Source organism: Leucopleurus acutus (assembly GCF_964270905.1).
Source record: "Leucopleurus acutus genome assembly, chromosome: 17".
NCBI lineage: Eukaryota > Metazoa > Chordata > Mammalia > Artiodactyla > Delphinidae > Leucopleurus > Leucopleurus acutus.
In genome coordinates, this window is record NC_139159.1 from 38,705,549 (window position 1) to 38,727,739 (window position 22,191).

General features: G+C 39.6%; 1 protein-coding gene across 1 annotated transcript in view; it reads left to right on the plus strand.

Annotated features, from left to right (window-relative positions):
* Nucleotides 1-1,268: 1,268 nt before the first annotated feature.
* The window catches only part of SLC26A7 (solute carrier family 26 member 7), a gene marked incomplete at both ends in the record, with an annotated part of 180,380 nt that continues 159,457 nt past the window's right edge, over nt 1,269-22,191 (plus strand). The window contains one exon of the mRNA XM_082858393.1: nt 1,269-1,461. Coding sequence (XP_082714519.1) covers nt 1,269-1,461 — 193 coding nt within the window. The remainder of the gene's footprint in view (nt 1,462-22,191) is intronic.

The window sequence follows — 22,191 nt, forward strand, 5'->3', positions numbered from 1 at the left end:
CTTCATTATTCTAAAGAATTCCAGAAAACGGATCTCTACTCTCTAGACAAATAGGCATTAAAAGGGCTCCAGCAAACTCTATACATGGTATTCTTTTCCTTAACTTCACAATTTTAGTTAATATATTGCCTTTTTGGTTTAATTCGAATGGCACAGCTCATAAATGCAGGCTTTTTATTCTGGGGGCTGGGCCTTACAATCATAAAATAAAGGTCTTTGACAGCCTGACTGTTCCATTATAAAATGTAACATCCTTTTTAAAATAGAGAAACCCCCCAAAAGTCACGTGAAAAGAGGCCAGAATCATAAAAAATATTGGGGACATTTCAAACAGTAGTATGAACCATATGTCATTCCTCAGAAATTTCAGTTACAAGAGTACAAGTGTGAGAATTATATAATTGGAAAAATAGAGAAAACTGAATGAAAAATTCAGAGACAGGAAATAACTGTTGCCACAAATAATTGTTCATTGTATGCATATTTTCTTAGCCCATGAAATGAAATTTCAGTTTGTTTATGAGAACTGGCTATTCTGTTCCCAGACTGGGCAGTGGCTGTCTGAATGTTTCTGTATGAATGAAAATCTCGTCTCCCAGGCAATAAATAAATAAATAAATAAAGACATTTAGCAATGCCTCTTACGTTTCTGAATGTTTTAGAACTGGTAGTTGTTTGATATATTGAAAATATACACTCCCCAAAGAAGCAAATCTAAATTCTCTGAACACATTTTGCATGGCAAACCTCTCTGGCAATTTTATGGTTTTGCATAGCTTGTAGGGAGAGACGGGAATAGCTAAATGCGTCCTGGGTTCATTAGCATAACCCTGCCCACTTCCAACACATGCCCAGAACTACCTCATTAGCTGCTGGGATTTAAGCCAAAGCATAAGACTACAGTGAATATAAGGGGAATTACTGGCAAGAGAACTCTACACCAACTTAACACTGAATCCATTACTTTTCCAAGATGAGAAAAATATTATACTAATAGGGACCATTTCTCCATCTCATTCAAATAAGAATTCAAGGTTTTAGTCTGTATCTTTCATCTAGCATAATTAGCTGTACCATAATAACACATACAGCCTGGCTGCATATATTTAAGTGCTGTCTCTCTCCCTCTTTCTTTTATTGATTTATTTTCTGGATTGCTTTGACATTGTAAACCACAGACGAGTTGGAGCCTGGCATTGAAAGGAGGTGTTCTGCAACGATTTTTTTCTTTTTTAAAGAAGTTTACTTCTACAAGAGGTAATCTGAAAATGACAGGGGCAAAGAGAAAAAAGAAAAGTGTGCTCTGGAGCAAGATGCATATGCCCCATTGTGAAGACTTTAAACAGTGGTGTAGAAGGCGGCTACCTATTTTGGAATGGGCAACACATTATAATCTGAAAGAAAACTTGCTTCCAGACACTGTGTCTGGGATAATGCTGGCAGTTCAACAGGTGACACAAGGTAATGTACTGCATTTGATTTTCCTGTTTTATGCAGAATAGATACCACTCTGCTTTCTTGGAAGAGTATTGTGACCTAAGATCTACTAAGAAATGTATTTTAATTAACTTTGGGGGAATAAACACATTGAATATCTGTATACAAATGTTTTCCTAGTTGTCTTTTTTTTTTGCTATTTTTTGATACCTAATAAGCATCAAACCAAATTTTTAATGGCATTATATATTTGCAATGTTAAAATTCATACTATATGAGTAACGATCAATAATTTCAGTAATTGTGGGAGAATGAGTTTTTATAGTTTGACCTTGCTGATACAGCTTCCTACTTAAGCTGAATCAAGCTATAAAATATCTCCTGGCTTGAACAAGTCATTTGTAAATCTAATTAGCAGCATACAATTACCTTTGTAGTCTTGAGAGTTGCTATAAGCAAGGAGCAGACCTTTCCGTACATAAAGGAGGCTCTTTGCCAAGATCATTATTTGCAAAGAAAATCCTGTGTGTCCTTAGAGCTTACATTTTCACATGCCGATTTAATTCTGTATCACATTACATACTGTTTGTTTCTCAATACGAAATTTAAACTGTTGAGAAGTCTGATTTTAACTTTCCCAAAGCAGATTATAAATGATATTCTGGATTTAGATAGATGTTTCTCTTGGTGAAAGCTCTTAGGTAACTAGTGTGCATACAGTGTATGATCATGTATGTGTTTTTTGTGTGTGTATTTTCCTGAAAGGTATATTCATTGTATTTTTAAAAATTAATTCAGGTAATAATTTTCTACCTGTAGCAAGAAAAGGAACTGATTTTTTCAACCTTGAGAATTTGTAAAATATTCCTTGGCACAGATTCTGTAGATTTATATTTTTTTGCAGTTTTACTACCTCCCTGGCTTGAACTATTATTCATACCATTAAATTATAAGCACTTTTCTAACTGAATTATTCTGTAGCTGGAACAAATTGGTTTATGTGTTTCTGTTTTTAGTATGATTAGGAACATCTGCACTGGTGGCTTTACTTTAAGATCCATAATACTATCATACTTTCTGGGATTCCATTTCCCTGAATAGCCTTTTATGATATTTTTAATGACCATTTTGCCAAAAGCAAAGCATAGTAGTCTTTCATAAAAATGCAAAGTAAATAGCAGGTTAAGGCATTTTTTTGGATTGTATTTATTGAATTTTAAATTCGAAATGAAACACTACCATGGACTTTGAAACTAAGGTGATGAGCTTACAAGGACTTTTTCACCAGATAGTTTCAGTATATTTTATAAATTTATTTTGCTTTAATTTATTGTAAAGTGAAAGAAGAATATATTTCTAAAACTAAATATTTTTCATCTTTGTTAAATATCAGGTTAATAAGAAAATTTGGGGATATGATAAAGATACATGTGCTACATCATTAGCATCATCATTTAAGTGTCTTTGGTAGTTAATTGTATGGCTTTTCTTTGGATATAAATATTGAGGGGTTTTGTTTTATGAGTCATGCATTTCACCAGTTATGAAGAAATATGTTACCAGCCCCCGACTGATGAGAAGCACAAAGCTTACTCAGCCCTTGTGTCTTGGAAGTTATGGATCTGGCTCTTGGTTCTCTTGGAAGGCTCCCAGTGATTGGGCAAGGAAGCTACACTGCTAGAAAGAACTTAAAGGTCTTTGTTGGTGTATGGACAGACTAATCCTTCTAAAAGTACTTTAAAAACAATTCTCTCAAACTTTCTCATGCTTACTATGGGTAAATATCATAAGTTACCATTTGTTGTAAGGGGCATTGTTGTAAATCCCTTATATACATTATCTTACCCTATCACAACAAAATCCCAAATGATAGCAGTCCTCCATTTTCCACATGAGAAAGTGGAAGCTTAGACAAGTAAATAATTTTCCCTGGACTTCATGCCTGATAAGTGATAGAGTCAGGACTTGATTCCAAAGCTAACACTCAACATTTTATGCTTTATACTCTACACTGCCAAAATAACTAGACTTTTTCATAATACCAATGTTATTAGTAATAGAAGGCATTTCTTTGGAAAGGTGCAAACATCCTTTCCTTTAAATTGTCTTTGCATTTAGGTTTCACCCCTGTAGTTTTCAGACTCAAAGGCAGAGTGACAAGGGCAATAACTACAGTAGAACATGGAGTAAGGAAGACACTTAGATATCATTACCTGCTATTCATGTGAATACAGTATTGGCAATCTTTATCAACTCCATTTCTTTAGGAAAAATTAGAAGAAGGGGTAATTTTTGCTCTTGCATCATAATGCAAACAATAGAAACAAAGATCTGATTTTACTCTACCAGTCTTTGAAGCAGCTTTTCAGTTATTCAACATAGTTGAATTACATGAAATTGTTGAATTCAATGATTTTTAACCTACAAATACAAAAAATTATATAATTCAATCCAGTAGTTGTTTTTAATTCTTCTTTCTCTAGAAATGCATTTAAAATTAAGGTTAAAGGAAACTAACATTTGAGTCTTTTCTATATGTCAAATACCAAGGAGCCATTTTAACTTACTTTATTAAAGATTTCCTAGTTGTTAAATATAGACACTTGTCAGTCATCATCACAATTGATTCCTCTGTAGTATTTTCTGTGTTGACTATAGCCTTTTTAAAACCATTTCTTCTCTTGGGTTTTAGACACTGCTCTTCTGTTTATATTCTGCTACATCTCTGGCCTTCTCTTATTATGAGCCTTTGCAGATTTTGCTTCCTACTCTATCTACCCATTAAACATTAGTGTCCTGGAGACTCAAACACTGGGCCTTCTTCTCTGAAAATGAATGCCTTAGGCTATTTCATCTGCATCAGAGGCTGTAAACACCTTAACTGTACTATTGAAACTTTCTTCTCAACCCGAGATCCACGTCTTCAACTATACAAACCTAGAATCTCCTAAAAGCACTTCAAAGGCAACGCTAGTCTTCTAAAAGAAACAAACTGAATGATGCCACCATCCTAACCAGAATTATAATAATAAATAATAATAACAGTAATTTTTAGACACAAAAGAACACTTGACATATATACAAAACTGAGGCTCATAGAGAATAAATAACTTGCTTAAAGTCACACAGTAAATGAGTTAGAAGAGATAGGATTTTAACCCAAGTGGTCTGGCTCCAGGGACTATGGTCTCACCTTTGTACCAGACTACCTCTCACAGAGTCTCAAGTCATTCTCAACTCTTCCCTCTCTTTTGCTACTCTACCATCTAGTGTACAATCAACCACCAGGTTCTGTTGTTTCTATTCCCTAAATATCTTTCCAAACTAGTAGTCTTACTTCATGTTCCCGGCTACTGCCCTAGTTCACTGACCTACTGAAATCATCGTCTTGTAGGTCTTCATTCTCTACTCTATCTCCTCCTGCAGGCCATTCCATACTGTAGTTGGAATGATCATAAAAATCTAAACATCAATTCCCTGTTCATAATTCTTCAGTGACCCTCTGTTTCCTCTAGGATAAAAACCCGATTCTTCAGAATAATCTATTAGATCATTAATAATCTGGGCCTCTTAATGCAAAGTTCTACTCAAAGAGATCTTTCCTCTGAGAATCCCTCCCAATCTCCTGGGAAAGATGTATGTTTTCTTACCTCCGACTCCCTTTGTACTTTTTACATATCTCTATGATAGGCCTTATCAGATTGCATTGTAATCTTTTGGTACAACTCTTTATGCACTGGTGGGTAAGCTTTGGAAAGAATGTCTTAATCTTTATATTTTTGCCGACTTGTACCTGGTGCATCGACATAGGTTTTCAGTAACATAGGTTTTCAGTAAATGTTTCTCCATATCATTAAATAAACAATTTAGCTCCTGAAGCCTCTGATTGTGGTAACATGCTGCCACTCTAGGAAAGAAATTAAATTTAAATTAATTCTTATGTCTTCAAAATAAATGTAATAAAGATATCGATAGTAAAATTTACATAAAAATGTGAGTAATTAATTTCTTCCAATTTCCCTTACTTCCCTGAATTTATAAACTTATAGCCCACCAGACAAATCTGGTAAAAGATTGGTCTGTGTTTCCTTCATCCCAGTGTTTAATTTTTCTCCAAAATTAACCCATCTGTATAGTTCATATGAAAATCTAGGTGCCTGGCTTCTCTTGAAAAAGGGAAATACATGGCCATAAGAGGCCCATGTTCCCATGTGGTAAAAACCTGCTCGCTCCCCCTGTGGACAGGGCATGTGCTTTGTATTTTGCTACAGTTTCCACCATTCACACATCTGCTGCCACTCTTCCTCCTAGTATCCCTATTATCTGCCTATCCCTATGAGTGTCTGAATTTGTATCCCCTGCCAAGACACTTTCTAACATGTTTTGTTGAAATGTCTTGAACTCATTCTTGAATAAAATCTTTAAAAGAGAATACGTAAGACTAGGCTCTTAACTTAAATCCGCACAACTTTTAGGTCTGTGGACTTGCATGAATATATTCTAATATACTTCATTTCTTTTTTTTTGTTTTTCTTTTGTTTTTAATTTTTTTTCTTTCTATGTTTTCTCTTTTTTTCTTTTTCAAAGAGCAGGCGCTGGGCCCCACTGCAGGCAGGCGCACCCATCCGGGGAAGGTGAGGGGTTCTTCCCACGTGCTCTGGCACTCGCCACAGTGGCCACTGGGCTTGGGAGGGGCAGCAACTGGGGGTTCCGGTACCCCAAGGCTCCCTCTCAGATAGCTAGAGAAGGCTTTCTCACCGACGGCGCGTCGTCCCCCACCCATCGTCTTCCCTTCGAGCCCACGGAGGCGCTCCATGAGACGCCAGTCCTTGACTGGGCGGAGGAGTGGGGCCTGCTGCAGTATGGGTAGGCACACGGCCCACAGGAGCGTTCACGGTCAGGGCCGGGGCACGACCTGTGCTGCTCTCAGTCTCGTCCAGCGGGCTCTTGAAGGGGGGAGCACGCCCGAGAAGCATGACAGCCTCCCCTCTCGCAGGCCCTGGCCCACCACGATCACCCCCACGCCCGCCTGCGACCCCCACAAAGGGGCACACGTGGCATTCGCCCGGCCAAAGTCAGTCTCCCCAGGGCACACCGCAAGAGGATGACCACGACGAGGTGGCACCTAGCTCCACCGAGGGGTGGGGGACAGGCACGCCTCTCTTACCCTCTCGAACCCCCCAAGAGAGCTGCTCACGGGACACACCACCGTGGCGGGGACCAGAGGAGCGCGCTGGGAAAGGGAAATGACACCACCGCTCGGCCTCAGGCACCTGAGGGACGACCTGGAGCGCTCCAGGGGCACCACAGAGGGCCCGGAGAGGCACGCTCAGGCACCGACAGGGGCGCGCAGCGCGGGGCAGGACCCCCCGCCCCCGGGCGGGAAACCCCCCCCACCCCCACCTCAGGGAGAACCAATGGCGAGGCACACGCCAAGGAGGCAAAGCGAGAGTGTCTGCTGCGTCAGAGGACCACGGCTTCCCCGAGGCCGTGAGGCAGGGGACGGGAGACTGAGGGTCGGGGCTGGAGGCCGCACCCCTCCCTTCCACACACCCCTCGACGGGGTTGGGGTGGGGGAGGCGAGGGGCAGGAAGGTCTGTCCCTAGTGTGGCGTGGCTTAAGCCTGGCCAGGGAGAGCATGAATACTTCATTTCTTTATAATTCTATGTATTTTCTGTTACTTATGTTAAGAAAGTATTCTAGGAAGGGGTTCATAGGCTATACCAGACTGCTAAAGGAGTCCTCAAAGTAGATATTTACTCCCCGAAGTAAATAAATATGTGTATGTGTGCTCATTTCAAAGAAAAAACAAAAGGAATTTTAGGACATTCTTTCACCATGTTCAAATATTTCTTAGAAATGCTTTGTGTTTTTTAAAATATTAAAAACATTTGGGAGCGCTCAGTACTAACATCAGGTGAAAACCATTATAACTGGCATCTACCACAGTGTTCTTTAACTGACATCTTGTAGGACCTCACTTCAGAATGTAGTTTGAAGGTGAACAAACATTCTAGAGAATGTCATTGACTTAAACATGTCACTAACATGGTTGGCAAGTTAAGCAGTATGACTCTAGAGTATTTAGCTCACATTCTACCCTGAATGACCACTTGCAGGAAATATTTTCTTTTTTTTTCCAATCTGAAAAACTCAAGCATTGAGACAGGGTGGAGACCTAAAATGCATGACTTGCCATATAAGTATCTAATACACTGAGGAGGAATATGAGAATGTTTTGACTTGCATTCCAACGGATCACCTAGAATTTTTGTTGCCAAACCATGAAAATTTTATGCTGCCATAGGGTTGCCTGATATTCAAACCACAGTGTTCTGAGCCACAGACAAAGGGTGTATGTTCCTTATAATTATGTAGAACTTGTGGCATTACTGGCACCAAAATGTGTGGAAGCGGATCTTCATTGCACTCCTGAGGGCAGCTTAGTGACACGTGGAACGATAAGTGGAAATTCCTGAAGCATACTGCACTTTGAAAATTAAAGGCTTATCTGAGAACTTTTCCCTGCATGGTCTCAGCCCTGAGGGTTAAGAATCCTAGCATTAGCTACATATCTCTAACCTAACACCCTTAATCACTATAAACATGTAGATTATAATGTAGAGAGATTATAATGATTTATTATATCTAGTAACTTTTCTCCAGGAACAATGCAGCCAAATATTGCTAAATAAATCTAAATTATACTTTCCCTGACCTCCATAAAAATGGACACAGGAGCTAGGAACACTCTGCTGGCTTTTCACTTCTCCATTTCCCCTCATCCCATGACACATGCTCTTACCCATAGCTCTAGGCTTCATTCAGCACTTCTGATTTCCTTTTTCTCATAAATGTAAATTAATGGTGATTTATATATTCAAAGGCTATTTATATATTTCTGCACTTAGAATAATACTCCCTATAATATTTAGACCTGTTCACATGGAAGAACCATGACCTTCCAATTTAGAGTGGTGAAAACTTGGGAAGGTTTGCAACAAACAGATGTGTAGCGGCTGTGAAGATAAGGTGTGTGACCTATATAGTAATAGACTTCTGTTTTTGCCAGCTAGGATCCATCCTTGCTTCTTTTAGTAATTATGCCTTGGATTTGTTTTGAGGAACAACCTCTCTTCCATTTTTGGTATACATGGTTCAGGTGAGATTCTAATTTTGGCTCTAGGATGATCAGAAAAATAAGTCTCCCTCAACCAGGATTCTCAACTTTGGGGCCCACTGGAACCACCTTGGGGCCTAAAAGAACATTGGTACCTGGGCCAGTGACAAACAATTAAATCAGCTTTCCTGGGAGTAGTTCCCAGACATGGAGGCATTGTGTTTCTTCTTTTATAAATTGTCCCAGATTCTAATGTGCAGTGTTGAGAGCTGCAACCAGACAGTTGTTGATCCAGGCGAAGACTTGTGGCTCGTCTTGATAATTAGCACAATTCCATACACCTGGCCAGGAACTGGTTCAATGGTGACAATTTCCCCCCTAGGCACAAGGGGGTTTACAACACAACAAAACAGTCATTTCCTATTTTAAAATGGTGATGGCAATACAAATGACCTGAAAGTTTCACTCATTCTGGATCCTAGGACATGTGTGGAACCTTTCAGAAAGAAAGGAAAAGACATCTTCTTTTGTGCTGAGACTACTAACAGTCAGGATGATGTGCCTCTACAACTTCCCTGGGCCTCCAAAGCCTGAAAATGAAGCCAACCCAGCAAAGGGCGTAGCAGAGAGAAACTGAGTACTGAAGATAGCTAGTACACTTCTGACTTTTCACTTGCATGTGCAAACACTTTTTTGGTTGTTGTTAATTAGGTTTAAGTTGGATTACTTCTAATCACCTTAACTACACATTTGAGAGTTATTGCAATTTAAATGTGTTACACAAATTGTCTCTAATTTTATACAACCCAGCAAGATAGATATTTCATACTTTACAGTCCTTTTCATGAGAAGAGGAGTTTGAGGTTGAGAACACTGGGTGACTTGCCCTCAATTCTAATACTGCTAAGAGGGATTGAAATGTAAATCTGCTGGGCTCCATCTTTCATCCCTCACTGCTCTCTGTTCTCCAGTTTGCTTTGTGTATAACAGACATAACCTGAGTGGGACTGGGAATGAACTGAGCAGCACACTGCACAACAGCCCCTCAGGCTGCCCCATCACATGATGACATGTCACCTTCCTTGATAAAATAAAACCCAGAGATTCTGGTTGAGAGGGGAAGAGGGCTGTGCCAGTGGGAAGAAGTACCTATACCAGAGCTCCTGTTCTTTCCCTTGAGAGCCTCTCATACCCCCTGCTACACTACCTTAGGGTGTGGGAGGAAGGATAGATGTGCTTTAATACTGGCCTGAGCATCAACGGACAATAGCTTTTACCATGTGGCAGAGGTGACACAGGATAAAATGTCTGTATGAGAGTTTACTAAAAGCTAGGGAGAAATAAAAGGGGAAAATAGTCCTTATCCTCTATTCTTTATTATACTGAAAGTCACCCCCATCTATTCAGTTGTCTATGCCAGAGTCTAGTGGGGATCTTTACTGCCTTTTCCCCCTTCAGCCATATTCAGTTATTCAAGTTTTATAAATTCTTTCCTTTTAATGTCTCTCTAATGTATCTGAATGCCCATTGTCCTTGTGGCAACCTCCCTGGTAATAGTAGATATTACATTTGCTAAATGCTTAAAATGTGCCACAAAATGTGCTAAACATTCACTGCGTGCTATATCATTGAATCTTCATAATAACCCAAGAGTTTGATATTACTTATATTTTACAGATGAAGGAAGGCTGATTAGTTTGCTTGTATTGCAAGGTAATACAGTTTCTATAAATCATAGGAAGTGTTTAAATGTGTGTCTTTCTAAATCTTGAGTCCGTGCTCCTATCTTAATAAAAAGTCACCATTATTCATTTCTTGCCAGTTAGAATGTCTTCTCATTTATAATTTTGTCCCTCTATTATCTATTTTCAAACTGCACAAAATAATTAAGTTATACAGTGGGTATCTTTGTTTTAAATTCCTTCAGCTGTGCCATTGCAAATGGCTTTTTAATTTGCTATTTTACTCTTCATAGCGTCCTTGTTTCACACCATCTCACTGGCCTCTCTCACTTTCCCTTCTCATCCCTTCTCATCCCTTCCATCTTGGCTCCCTGGAACTCCAAATACTTCCCTGGAACTGAAACTGCAGGTGCATTTTTATTGGCTTGTATAATGTTGGGAGCCAATGTATAAATATTAGAAGACTTCATTTTAAAATTGAGAGTTTTTTTTCCTCATTTAAATCTAATCATCTAACAGCAAACGGCTAATATTCCTGAATGGAAACAAGAGGCTGAAGTTGACCGGTGCCTGCACCCTTTATGTAGGCATAGACTTTGCAATTTTTCATATTCCCCAACACTCTCTATCCTTTTACATTAATGCCGCTTCACTCCTGTTATTCATCCTCTTCAGATCTAGAGTAGGATGTTCTCAAACTCAACTCAAAGACACTCTGATTGCCCAAACGTATCAAAGCATTCAGAAAAACAAGTTGTTTTATATAAAAAGCAAACTATAAATATCCAACTTTTCTCTCTTTATACAGGCATGAACTTCTGAAAATGTTTTTTCAAGGCCCTTCCATATCTGGATCTCACATACATCTCTCCTTGCATTCATCCTATGTTCTAGTTACACTGAACTGCTCTTAGTGTTCTAAAGGATCATGCTTGTTTTGCCTCAGGACATTTGCACATACTGCTTCCTCTTAAATGGATAATCTTTCTCCCCTGGCCCCCTTCACCTGATTATATCTTAGCACATTTCAGGCTGGGTTTAGCTCTGTAGTTCTGAACCTTGGCTGTATATTATAATCTCTTTCAGCACTTAAAAAAAAATACCCATGCCCAAGCAAGCCCTATGCCAATTAAATAAAAATCTCTGAGGAATTTAGGGCAAATCATTTAATATTCTGCACCTCAGCTTCCTCAACTAATGATAACAAATAAAGTAAAATGAGCAGCTAGGGTTGAGAACTATGGGCTTTCAGAAGATGCTTGATAGATACCTCTATTTTGTTTTCCCAGAGTACCCTCTCTTTTCCACTTAATTAACTCTGTCACATTTGTTTTTGATTTATATTTGATTTTTCTTCTAAGCTATAAGTTCCTTGGTGGCAGGGACTGTTTACCGTTTAGGATGACCAGTCATCCTGGTTTTAGCAATGAATGTCCTGAGTCCTAGGAAACCCTTCTAGCTCTTATCAATGCCTTTGGCACATAGTAGGTGCTCAAATGTTTCTTGATAGTAAAAAATCATAATTGAGATGATGGGATAGAGCTTTCCTGTGGCTACTCTCCCCATGGAAACTTTTAATCTCTTACTGTTTCTAATATTTAAGCTTGTAGGTCTGTTGATCATGAAACTTTTTGATCATGGTAATTATTTTCACTCTTGTGAGATCTCACCTGTACAATAAGCTACAGTATGAAAACATGATGTATTTTGCCTTAACCCCTCAAGTGATTAGAACCAATGATCTTTGATTAACAATACTTGTCTGTGAACCAAGAGAATGTCTTTCTATAGGAATTTTGTTTCACACAGTTGTGTTTCTTGGATATATGTAAATTTACCCTGAGAGAGCCACTTGTAATATCACTTAACGCTGAGCCCACTGATGCTGTGAACCAGACAGCTGATTATATTGTGGTTTGTTAATAACAGTGCTAAGACCACCATAAACCAGTTGCCAGAGGGAAAAAACTTTTATCATTACCCACACAGTTTGTGTTTGATTGCTTATATATAATTCTTGGAAGTGCCTACTACCACCTAATTATTTTGTTTTCAAGAATACTAATCTGTCTTCCTAGGGTTCTTTATTCATTTCTATTTTAAAAAATAGTTGAAAAAGTAGTCCTTTGCTATGTTCTTGGAAAGAGAGAAGAAAAAGACAACAATCCAGCCCACAAGGGCCTTATTATTTTTTCCTTCCTCAGAAATTTGTACAAAAGGATATGAGAATATGATCTTGTTATTTCAACCTTGAAGATATTCCGGTGTGGGTACATAAGGGTGGGAACATTTTCTTAATGAAAGTTTGTAGAGTATTGGTTTCAGCCACTTTCTGAGTAGATTGTATAACCTAGGGAGCTGCCAAAGATTTCTGTGTTTTTATTAAGAAAAGTGAAGAGTAGTACAATCCTATCTATATAACATGACATGAAATGAATGTTTGGTTGTAAAAACTGGATCAACATAGAGAAGAAAACGACAGTCTTAAAAAATTGGCAAGATTTGATTACCTAAGGGCACATGGTATTGTATGAAATGGAATTTTAAGAAATCAAGTCCTGCCAAGCACTCTTTCTCTGGAGAGGATTTCAAGGGAGCTATATACACAGGTAACATTTAGGGAATGTATCCTACTTTATTAGCTGAATTAGTGTTTTAAACCATAGATCTAGCAAACCTGGAGTGGAGCAAAACAATTTAGGCCTGAGGTTGAAGAGCTATTTCCTTTTTTTTTGTAAAGCTAAGATTTGGATGTGCTTGTAGAAAGAAAAGAGACGTATCATCAGAGCTGACCTTGAGGCAGGCCCTGGTCTTTTTATCATATCAGTAGCATGGATGAAGAAATAGTACAAGAGCAAAAACATACGCATGTGGACATAGCCTTTCCCATCAAGAAATCTGTCTTCCTTGGTGTTCTATTTTGACCCCTCCTATTAGCAGTCCTCCTCTTGGGTGGGGGAAGTGGAAGGTGGTGGAGAGGAGTCTGAGGACTTCTGCTCTACCACTTGAGCTGAGGTTGTGGCACTGTAACTAGAGAGAGGTGGATGGAATCAAGATATTTGAGAAGGTAGAATTGAGGTCAGGTCCAGGGAGGTTAGCTAAGGCATACAAACTCAGCTTGTGAGTGTAAAGTTTAGCACCTGGGTGTCAACTAGTGGGACCAGAACACAAAAGGTAAAACTGGAAAATAAAGTGTCAGAAGCTCAGGTAAAGTGTAAGAGCAACTCAGGATTAGTATCTGAGTCCAAGATCCTGGGTAAAAAGTTTTCAATTACAGTCTAGGGACCCAGCAGTATGAATAGATCTCATAGTCTTTTCTAATTTTCTATCCAGGACATGAGCAGGCCTCAAATTTTGGTAGGTGGGCCTGAGCCCATAGGAGGTAGTGAGAAGATGCACCAAGCTGGCAAAGAGAAATAAGGAAGAAGACATTAGCCAGCAGTTAATGTAAAGTGGGGAGGAAAGTTCTTATCCTCTGCTGGTCCTGGGCCTAGTGTGTGGTTTAGAGGAGTGCTATATAAACTTGGTCCTCAAAAAACAAAAACAAAAATCAAAAACAAAAGCAAGAAAAACCAATAAAATATGCCATGGTAAAGTTCCTGTTCAACTTTACTCAGGGTATTCAAGGGGAAAGATGGTCAGGACCTGTGAGAAGCCTTGAAGCTCCCAGTCATGCTCTATGTGGTCAGCACCTCCTAAAAAATCTAGCATTCAGCACCCTTGAGTTGGTACTGGGTTCTGCAATGAACTGCTTATTAACCTCATTTCCTGACCTCTTTATAATCTTCTTGACCACTTAACCTCGCTTATGCCTTCATCCACCTGATAATCAGGACATTTCTTTGTTTGATCCTTTGTTTTCCTTCTCATACTCTTCATAGCTTTGGGTAAATGTATCATTTTATTCCTAGGCCTCTTTCTTTTTTTATTGGAGCCCCATGAAAGAGATACCAGTACTTAGCTTGATGCACACTAGTTTACTTACAAATGGAATTAATTCTTATTAGCTTCCTTAACAATAGATCTCACAATATAATTGGAGACCTGGATACAAAAGCAGGTAATTATAATAATTTTGGTAGGTTGTACAAATGAAGAATGTATAAGGTACAGCAATAGCACTGATAACATTATAAACTCTTCCTAGAGTGGGGATGAGATTGGTAGTCAGGGAAAGTTTCAAGAGGAAATTATACTTTAACTGCATCTTGAAGGCTAATACAAGTTTCCCAGTTAGCCCATGGATATAGAGCACTATAGAAAGAAGAAAAATATGCAGTGTTAAGAAGAATAAAAGAACATAGCTTGTTTAAATACTTGTCAATAATCTAACTTGGTGGGAGTTGTAGCTGGAGAGGTTAGCAGAGTCCAGATCATAAAAGTCTTCTTGAGTAACATGGAAAAAGTGTTTGGGCTTATTTTCCAGGGTAATGGAGCACATTGATGGATCTTGAAGGATGCCAGGGAGTGACAAAAGTTTGTGTTATAGAATAATCACTCCGGCAGCAGCTTAATTACATACTTGACAGAGGCAAGAAACTAGTTAGGAAAGACTAATTAGGAAAAATCCTGTTCAGGAAAGAAAAAACGGTGGTCTGAACAGAGAAAGGCAGGATTAGGAGCAGTAGGAGAGACAGAATCCACCAGTATTAAATGGAATAGATAAGGTGATCAATGTGCTCTGCAATGTGAGGGTGAAAAAGAGAAGGAGACAATATTTTTGATAACTTCTAGGTTTCTGAATTGGGTGACTATTTGCGTGACAATGCCATTTTCTGAGATAGGGCATAAGTAAACAAGGAACCACCAGCATTTTTGTCTGTTTGCTTTGTTTTTAATGCACATTGTTTTGCAGAATTTGTTGTGGGAGGGATCAAAATAATTAATAAATAATTTTCATTTTGGATTTGCTATGTGAGTGCCTGTGGGATCTCCTGTAATTGATTTCTAATCTCATAGTGTTTTGGTCAGGAAAGATGCTTGATATGATTTCAATTTTCTAAAATTTACCAAGGCTTGATTTGTGACCCAAGATATGATCTATCCTGGAGAATGTTCCATGTGCACTTGAGAAAAAAGTGCACAAGGAAACCTTGTGTTTCCTTATTTGTTTTCTGTTTGGATGATCTGTCCATTGGTGTAAGTAGGGTGTTAAAGTCCCTCACTATTATTGTTACTGTCAATTTCTTCTTTTATGGCTGTTAGCATTTGCCTTATGTATTGAGGTGCTCTTATGCTGGGAGCATAGGTATTTACAATTGCTATATCTTCTTGGATTGATCCTTTGATCATTATGTAGTGTCCTTCCTTGTCTCTTGTAATAGTCTTTATTTTAAAGTCTATCTTGTCTGAGTATTGCTACTCCAACTTTCTTCTGATTCCCATTTTCATGGAATATCTTTTTCCATCCCCTCACTTTCAGTCTGTATGTGTCCCTAGGTCTGAAATAGGTCTCTTGTAGACAGCATATATATGGGTCTTGTTTTTGTATCCGTTCAGCCAGTCTGTGTTTTTTGGTTGGAGCATTTAATCCATGCATATTTAAGGTAATTATTGATATGTATATTCCTATTACCATTTTCATAATTGTTTTGGGTTTATTCTTGTAGGTCTTTTTCTTTTCTTGTGTTTCCCATCTAGAGAAGTTCCTTTAGCATTTGTTGTAATGCTGGTTTGGTGGTGCTGAATTCCCTTAACTTTTGTTTGTCTGTAAAGCTTTTGATTTCTCTGTCAATTCTGAATGAGATCCTTGCTGGGGAGAGTAATCTTGGGTGTAGGTTTATCCCTTTGTCCTGCCATTCCCTTCTGGCCTGCCATTCCCTTCTGGCCTGCCAAGTTTCTGCTGAAAGATCACCTGATAATTTTATGGAGATTCCCTTGTAGGTTATTTGTTGCTTTTCCCTTGCTGCTTTTATTTTTCTTTGTATTTAATTTTTGTTAGCTTGATTAATATGTGTCTTGGCATGTTTCTCCTTGGCATTATGCTGTGTGGAACTCTGCACTTCCTGCACTTGATTGACTATTTCCTTTCCCATATTAGGGAAGTTTTCAACTCTAATCTCTTGAAATATTTTCTCAGTCCCTTTCTTTCTCTCTTCTTCTTCTGGGACCCCTATAATTCAAATGTTGGTGCGTTTGATGTTGTCCCAGATTCTCTGAGACTGTCCTCAATTCTTTTCATTCTTTTTTCTTTATTCTGTTTAACTCCACCATTCTATCTTTCAGCTCACTTATTCATTCTTCTGCCTCAGTTATTCTGCTGTTGATTCATTCTTGGTTTTTTTTTTTTTTTTTTTTTTTGCGGTACACGGGCCTCTCACTGTTATGGCCTCTCCCGTTGCGGAGCACAGGCTCTGGACATGCAGGCCCAGTGGCCATGGCTCACGAGCCCAGCCACTCTGCGGCACGTGGGATCTTCCCAGACTGGGGCACGAACCTGCATCCCCTGCATCGGCAGGCGGACTCCCAACCACTGCGTCACCAGGGAAGCCCCATTCTTGGGTATTTTTCATTTCAATTACTGTGTTGTTCATCACTGACAGTTTTTTAGTTCTTCTAGGTCCTTGTTAAAAGTTTCTTGTATTTTCTCCATTCTATTTCCTAGATCTTGGAACATCTTTATTATCATTAGCTGAATTCTTTTTCAGATACCTTGCCTATTTCCTCTTCATTTATTTGTTCTTGTGGGATTTTACCTTGCTCCTTTGTCTGCAGTGTATTTCTCTGTCGTTTCATTTTGTCTAACCAATTGTGTTTATTGTCTTCTTTCTGCAGGCTGCAGGGTCATAGTTCCTCTTGTTTCTGTGGACTGACCCCTGTTGAGTGAGGTTGGTCCAGGGGCTTGTGTAGGCTTCCTGGTGGGAGGGCCTGGTGCCTGCGCTCTGTTGGATGGAGTTGAGTATTTTCCCTCTGATGGGCAGGATTATGTCAGGTGGTGTGTTTTCAGGTGTCTGAGAGCTTAGTGCAACTTTAGGCCACTTGTCTACTGATGGGTGGGGCTGTGTTCCTGTCTTGCTGGTTGTTTGGTGTGAGGTGTTTAGCACTGGACCCTGCAGGCAGTTGTGTGGGGTCAGGTCTTCGTGTTGATATGGATACCTTCAGGAATGCACACACTGAGTAATATTCCCTGGACCCAGGAATTCTCTGGTGTTCCAACATCCTGGACTCTATGTTCCCACCCAGGAGGCCCAGGCCCGACCCCTGGTTGGGGAACCAAGAGCCTGCAAGCTGCACAGTGTGGCCTGACAAAAAATAGAGAAAAGGAAAAAAGAAAAACAAAAAGCCCAAGCAATAACAACAAAACAAAACAAAAACAGACAAACAAAGCTCAGGGCAAATAACAAGAACAGCAGCAAACAAACAGTAGCAAGAGCAACACAACACAACACACACACACACACAGACACACACACACACACACACAGAAAAGAAAGAAAACCAAGGGAACAGACAACAAAACAAGAGAATTCTGATATAAGAACAGTCAATAAGGATTATACTAATGAAAACAAAGAATGAAAAATAAAACAGAAACGGGGGCAAGCAAACAACATCAACAACAACAACAACAAAACAAATAAAATGTAGAATATACACTTAAAAACAATTGAAAAAAGAAAAGGGGAAAAATATATATAAAATGAAGAACAAAAACAAGACAAAAGCCACAGAGCAACAAAAAAATTAAAGGAAAAATAAAAACTTTATATATATTAAGAAAATAACATAAGATAAAATATTTTTTAAAAAGTAGAAAATAAAAAATAAAAGGTAAAAAATAATGAAAGCAGCAGCACCAACAAGTGAACAAAATGAAACAAACCAACAAAGAAATATTAGTACTAAGAATACTTCCCTGGAGCCACCTCCCCAGGAGGACTTCTAATACCTCTATGTAGGTCTGGACCTTCTGTGGACACTGTGGGGCCAGCTCAGACTGATCTGACCCAAATTCCAGTGCTGCAAAGGCTAGACTTGTCTCAGATTTTGAAACACTTGCCTATTCAGGTATTTCACAAATGCAGGAATTACCCAGCCGATCTTGAGGATTTAATCCACAGCTTGTGCTGCTGCCAAAAAGATTTGTGTTTCTCTTCCTTGGTTGCACCCCCCTTAGTCTCAGTTTTGGTTTTAATCCCACCTCTGTGTGTCTGCTACCCTAAGGCATCTGATCCTTGCCCAGGTGAGTGGGAGCAAAAGCAGTGGCTGCTTGGAGCACAATTGGGTACTCCCAGTGGTTGCAGTGGCAGGATGAGAATGTTATCAGCCCCACCCCTGGCACGCCTCTCAACAATGGCACTTCACCTTCCAGGCAGACCCTGCTTCCTCTAGGGGCATTCCCGGCTGCACATCCGCTACTCCTGTCCCTTCTATGTATCCGTGTGGCCAACTGCATTTCTCTTCCTGGGTTCATTCTTCCAACCCCATGCTAAAGCCCTCTGACCCTGCCAGCTTTGGTGGACTCTCATTCCAGGCAGGGGTGCTCAGGGCTGATTCCCAAGGAAATTTTGGGGTGAGCAGCACTCAGGGCCCCAGAGCCTATGCAGGCGGAAGCGACCCTGGCCAGAGGGGTTGGCAGGCCCACTCAGGTGGAAGCCCCTCCCAATGCCCACAGAGGCCAAAGAAGCCAGCTGGTGGGGAAGAGGGTTATAATGGCGGCTCCGCCCCTTGCACATCATTTGACAATGATGCCTTGCTATGGCGTGTCATACTTTTTCCACAGACTTTCCTGGTTGTGGCGCCCCTTGCTCCTGTCCCTTTGGGCTGTCTTTTCACAGCCAAGTATTGTCCTCTCCCTGGGTTTGCACTCCAAACCCCTCTTTCCAGCACCCGGCTCCCCTTTGCAACAGGCAACTCACGATTCAGGCTGGAATGCACAGAGCTGCAGTGTAGATCATGTGTGCAGTTCTTACCTTGTCTTGCCTTCCACAGACCACCTGCTGCATTCTCCTTTGATCTCCCGAAGTTCCTCTTCTGTCCCAGCTGATTTCCCCTCCGTGAGAGAATCTTTTTTAATGTGGGGATCTTTGTTCACCCTCAGCTTCCCACCAGGGTTGCTTGTCTCTTTTTTGATTCCTCTTTTCTTTTTTCATCTTTCTTTCATTCTTTTAGGTGTCTGAAGTCTACCTCTACTGTTCATCAGGAGCTCTGTGGGAATTGTTCCATTCGTGAATGTGTTTTTGATGAACTTGTGAGGAGCAACAAATTCTGTGTCCTCCTGTTCTGCCATCTTGACTCCTCCCCCACCTGTGGGATCTCTAGTTAATGTATGTCTGGATCTGGAGTTTAGGAGAGATATTATTAAGATATATTGATTAAGATCTTATGACTAATATCATGGGAATGGATGGGATAATCATGGTTAATGTGTACAATAAAAAGAGGAATCAGAATGGAAGAAGCCCTGGGAGACACTGATATTTAAGTGGCTGAGGGGCTGACAAAGAGGAATGAGAAGACATGGTCCGTGAACATCATGGTGCTCTGGGAGCCAATGGATAAGAGCTTTAAGAAAGATAGGGTTGACAGTGTAAAATGTATGTATGAAACATAGAGTTTCCAGGACGAAAGCAATAATGCTTAGAACCAAAAATGTAAAATTCAACAAAAAGCCCTGGAAAATATTCTTAATGACAAAATCAGTTGTACCAGAACAAAGTGCTTCACAACTCTTCAGGAATGTGGGCAATTTGTGGAAAAAACTTGTAAAAGTTCTGTCTATCCTTCAACCCACACTTAAATTATAAACTTCCAATAAAAGTTTCTGTGATTATGTCTCTCATAATTTCTCTATCTTCTCTAAACTTTGACTACACTGATTGTTCTATAAACTGCACATATAATTGTTTAATGTTGGATAATGTTTGTTTCAGGCAAGGACCTTATAGTTCACATTTCATGTTCCTTTAAATCTCTCATGGAATTTAATAAGTGGATTTGGATACATAGTAAGAGCTTTATGAGTACTTGTAGGCTAACAGTCAAAGACCTCAGTTTTGAATTCCAGATACATCACTTGGACAAGTGCTTTAGCTGCTCTAAGATTAAGTCTTCCTATATGTACAATGGGGATAATAATACTTAGTACAAAGAATTGCTTTGAAGAGTAAAAGAGAGAAAATAAAGCACTCAGGGCAGAATCTAGTACAAAAGAAGTGTTCCATAAAGACTTATTTTAATGTTATTATTGTTACCATCTTCTATTTCTCATGAAATGTAAACTCCATGGAGGTGGGGATTTTTACATGGGCTGTTAATTGATTTATCTCAAGTGCCTGGCACATAGTAGGTGTTTAATTCTAGGCAGATATTTTTTACCTCTGAGTTTTAACTCTGCTACTTGAAGATAAGAGGAAGGTAAGAAGGTGGAGAATATCAGTTTGCAAGAAATCTTTCTTTTTTTAAAATTTTTGGCTGCATTGGGTCTCTGCTGCTGCACACTGGCTTTCTCTAGTTGTGGTGAGCAGAGCCTACTCTTTGTTGCAGTGCGCGGGCTTCTCATTGCGGTGGCTACTCTTGTTGTGGGACACTTGATCTAGGCATGTGGGCTTCAGTAGTTGTAGCACACGAGCTCAGTATTTGTGGGAAGTGGGCCCTAGAGCACGTGGGCTTCAGTAGTTGTGGTGTGTGGGCTCAGTAGTTGTGGCGTGCGGGCTCTAGAGTGCAGGCTCAGTAGTTGTGATGCACAGGCTTAATTGCTCCACGTCATGTGGGATCTTCCTGGACCAGGGATTGAACCCGTGTCCCCTGCATTGGCAGGCGGATTCTTAACCACTGCATCACCAGGGAAGTTGCAAAAAATCTTTCAAAACAAGTAAATTAGAGAAATTCTAGCCCTCTTAAAAAATGTCTAGGGCACCCTCCCAAATTTGCCAAGGACAGATACTTTGAACCTTTCTCTCCAAATCTTAGCTACTACCAATGTCAATTGTTAGACAGACATCATTTAACTTTTGCAGGTAGTCTTTGCATGAATATACACATCTCTGTCTCATTGCCCTTTCCTTCGTGCCCCATCTACCCAGGTAAAATAGAAAAAAATGAAAACAAACAAATCCTAAAGGGAGTGGGAAGAGATGCCAAGTAGCCTAATTAGCATTTTAAGTTCATTGCATCATTCTGTTTGGGTCTCTAGGCACATGAACCAACGTTTATATACATGATTGAGTAAAAGAACATTTTAATAGTTATTTGTATCCTATAGGTTCATGACCAATTTCATTAAACTGAGGTATTGCCAGAGGATGGCACTGCACAGAGAGAAGAATCATCATTATTGCCCTGGTACCATCTTGTGTGGCCAAGCTGCCTCCTACTTTAAGGCTGCATCTTGTGGCAAGGGAGTGCCAGCCTGACTGCAGCTCTCTGCACTGGTCTGCCCAGTCTGCTTACATTCATGGTCTGATGTTTACTTATATAATTGTATCACTAAAGTTAAGAGATTACTTCTTTTTTTTTCTTTGAAAATTAGAAGTTTGACTATATATAAGTAACATCTCTTTCATTAAAAATATTAAAAGATGAGAGTGACAAGGAAAAAGTCCTTCAGATTGACCTACTTCAAGACCAGGAAAACCAGGGATCATTATGGTAGTCTCTTTCTCTTTCTAATCAGGAGGTCTTAAGAGTCCAATATAAATATGGTAAGAAGAGACAGAAAAATGGCATATGTCATGTATAATTAAGTATATACTTGCACATTTGTCTCTGTTTCATGTCATCATTGGTCACCACATGAAATCAGGCCCTTTCTTAATCATCTTTCCCTTCTCTTCCTCTGACACTGCCATGTGTGTCCTCCTCCCTGGCTTGTACTTCCACTGATAGCTTCACAGCAAGCCTTTACCAATGCACCCTCAGGAACCACTTTTTTTTAAAATCAAAGTATAGTTGATTTACAATGTTGTGTTAATTACTGCTCTACAACAAAGTGATTCAGTTATATATATATAT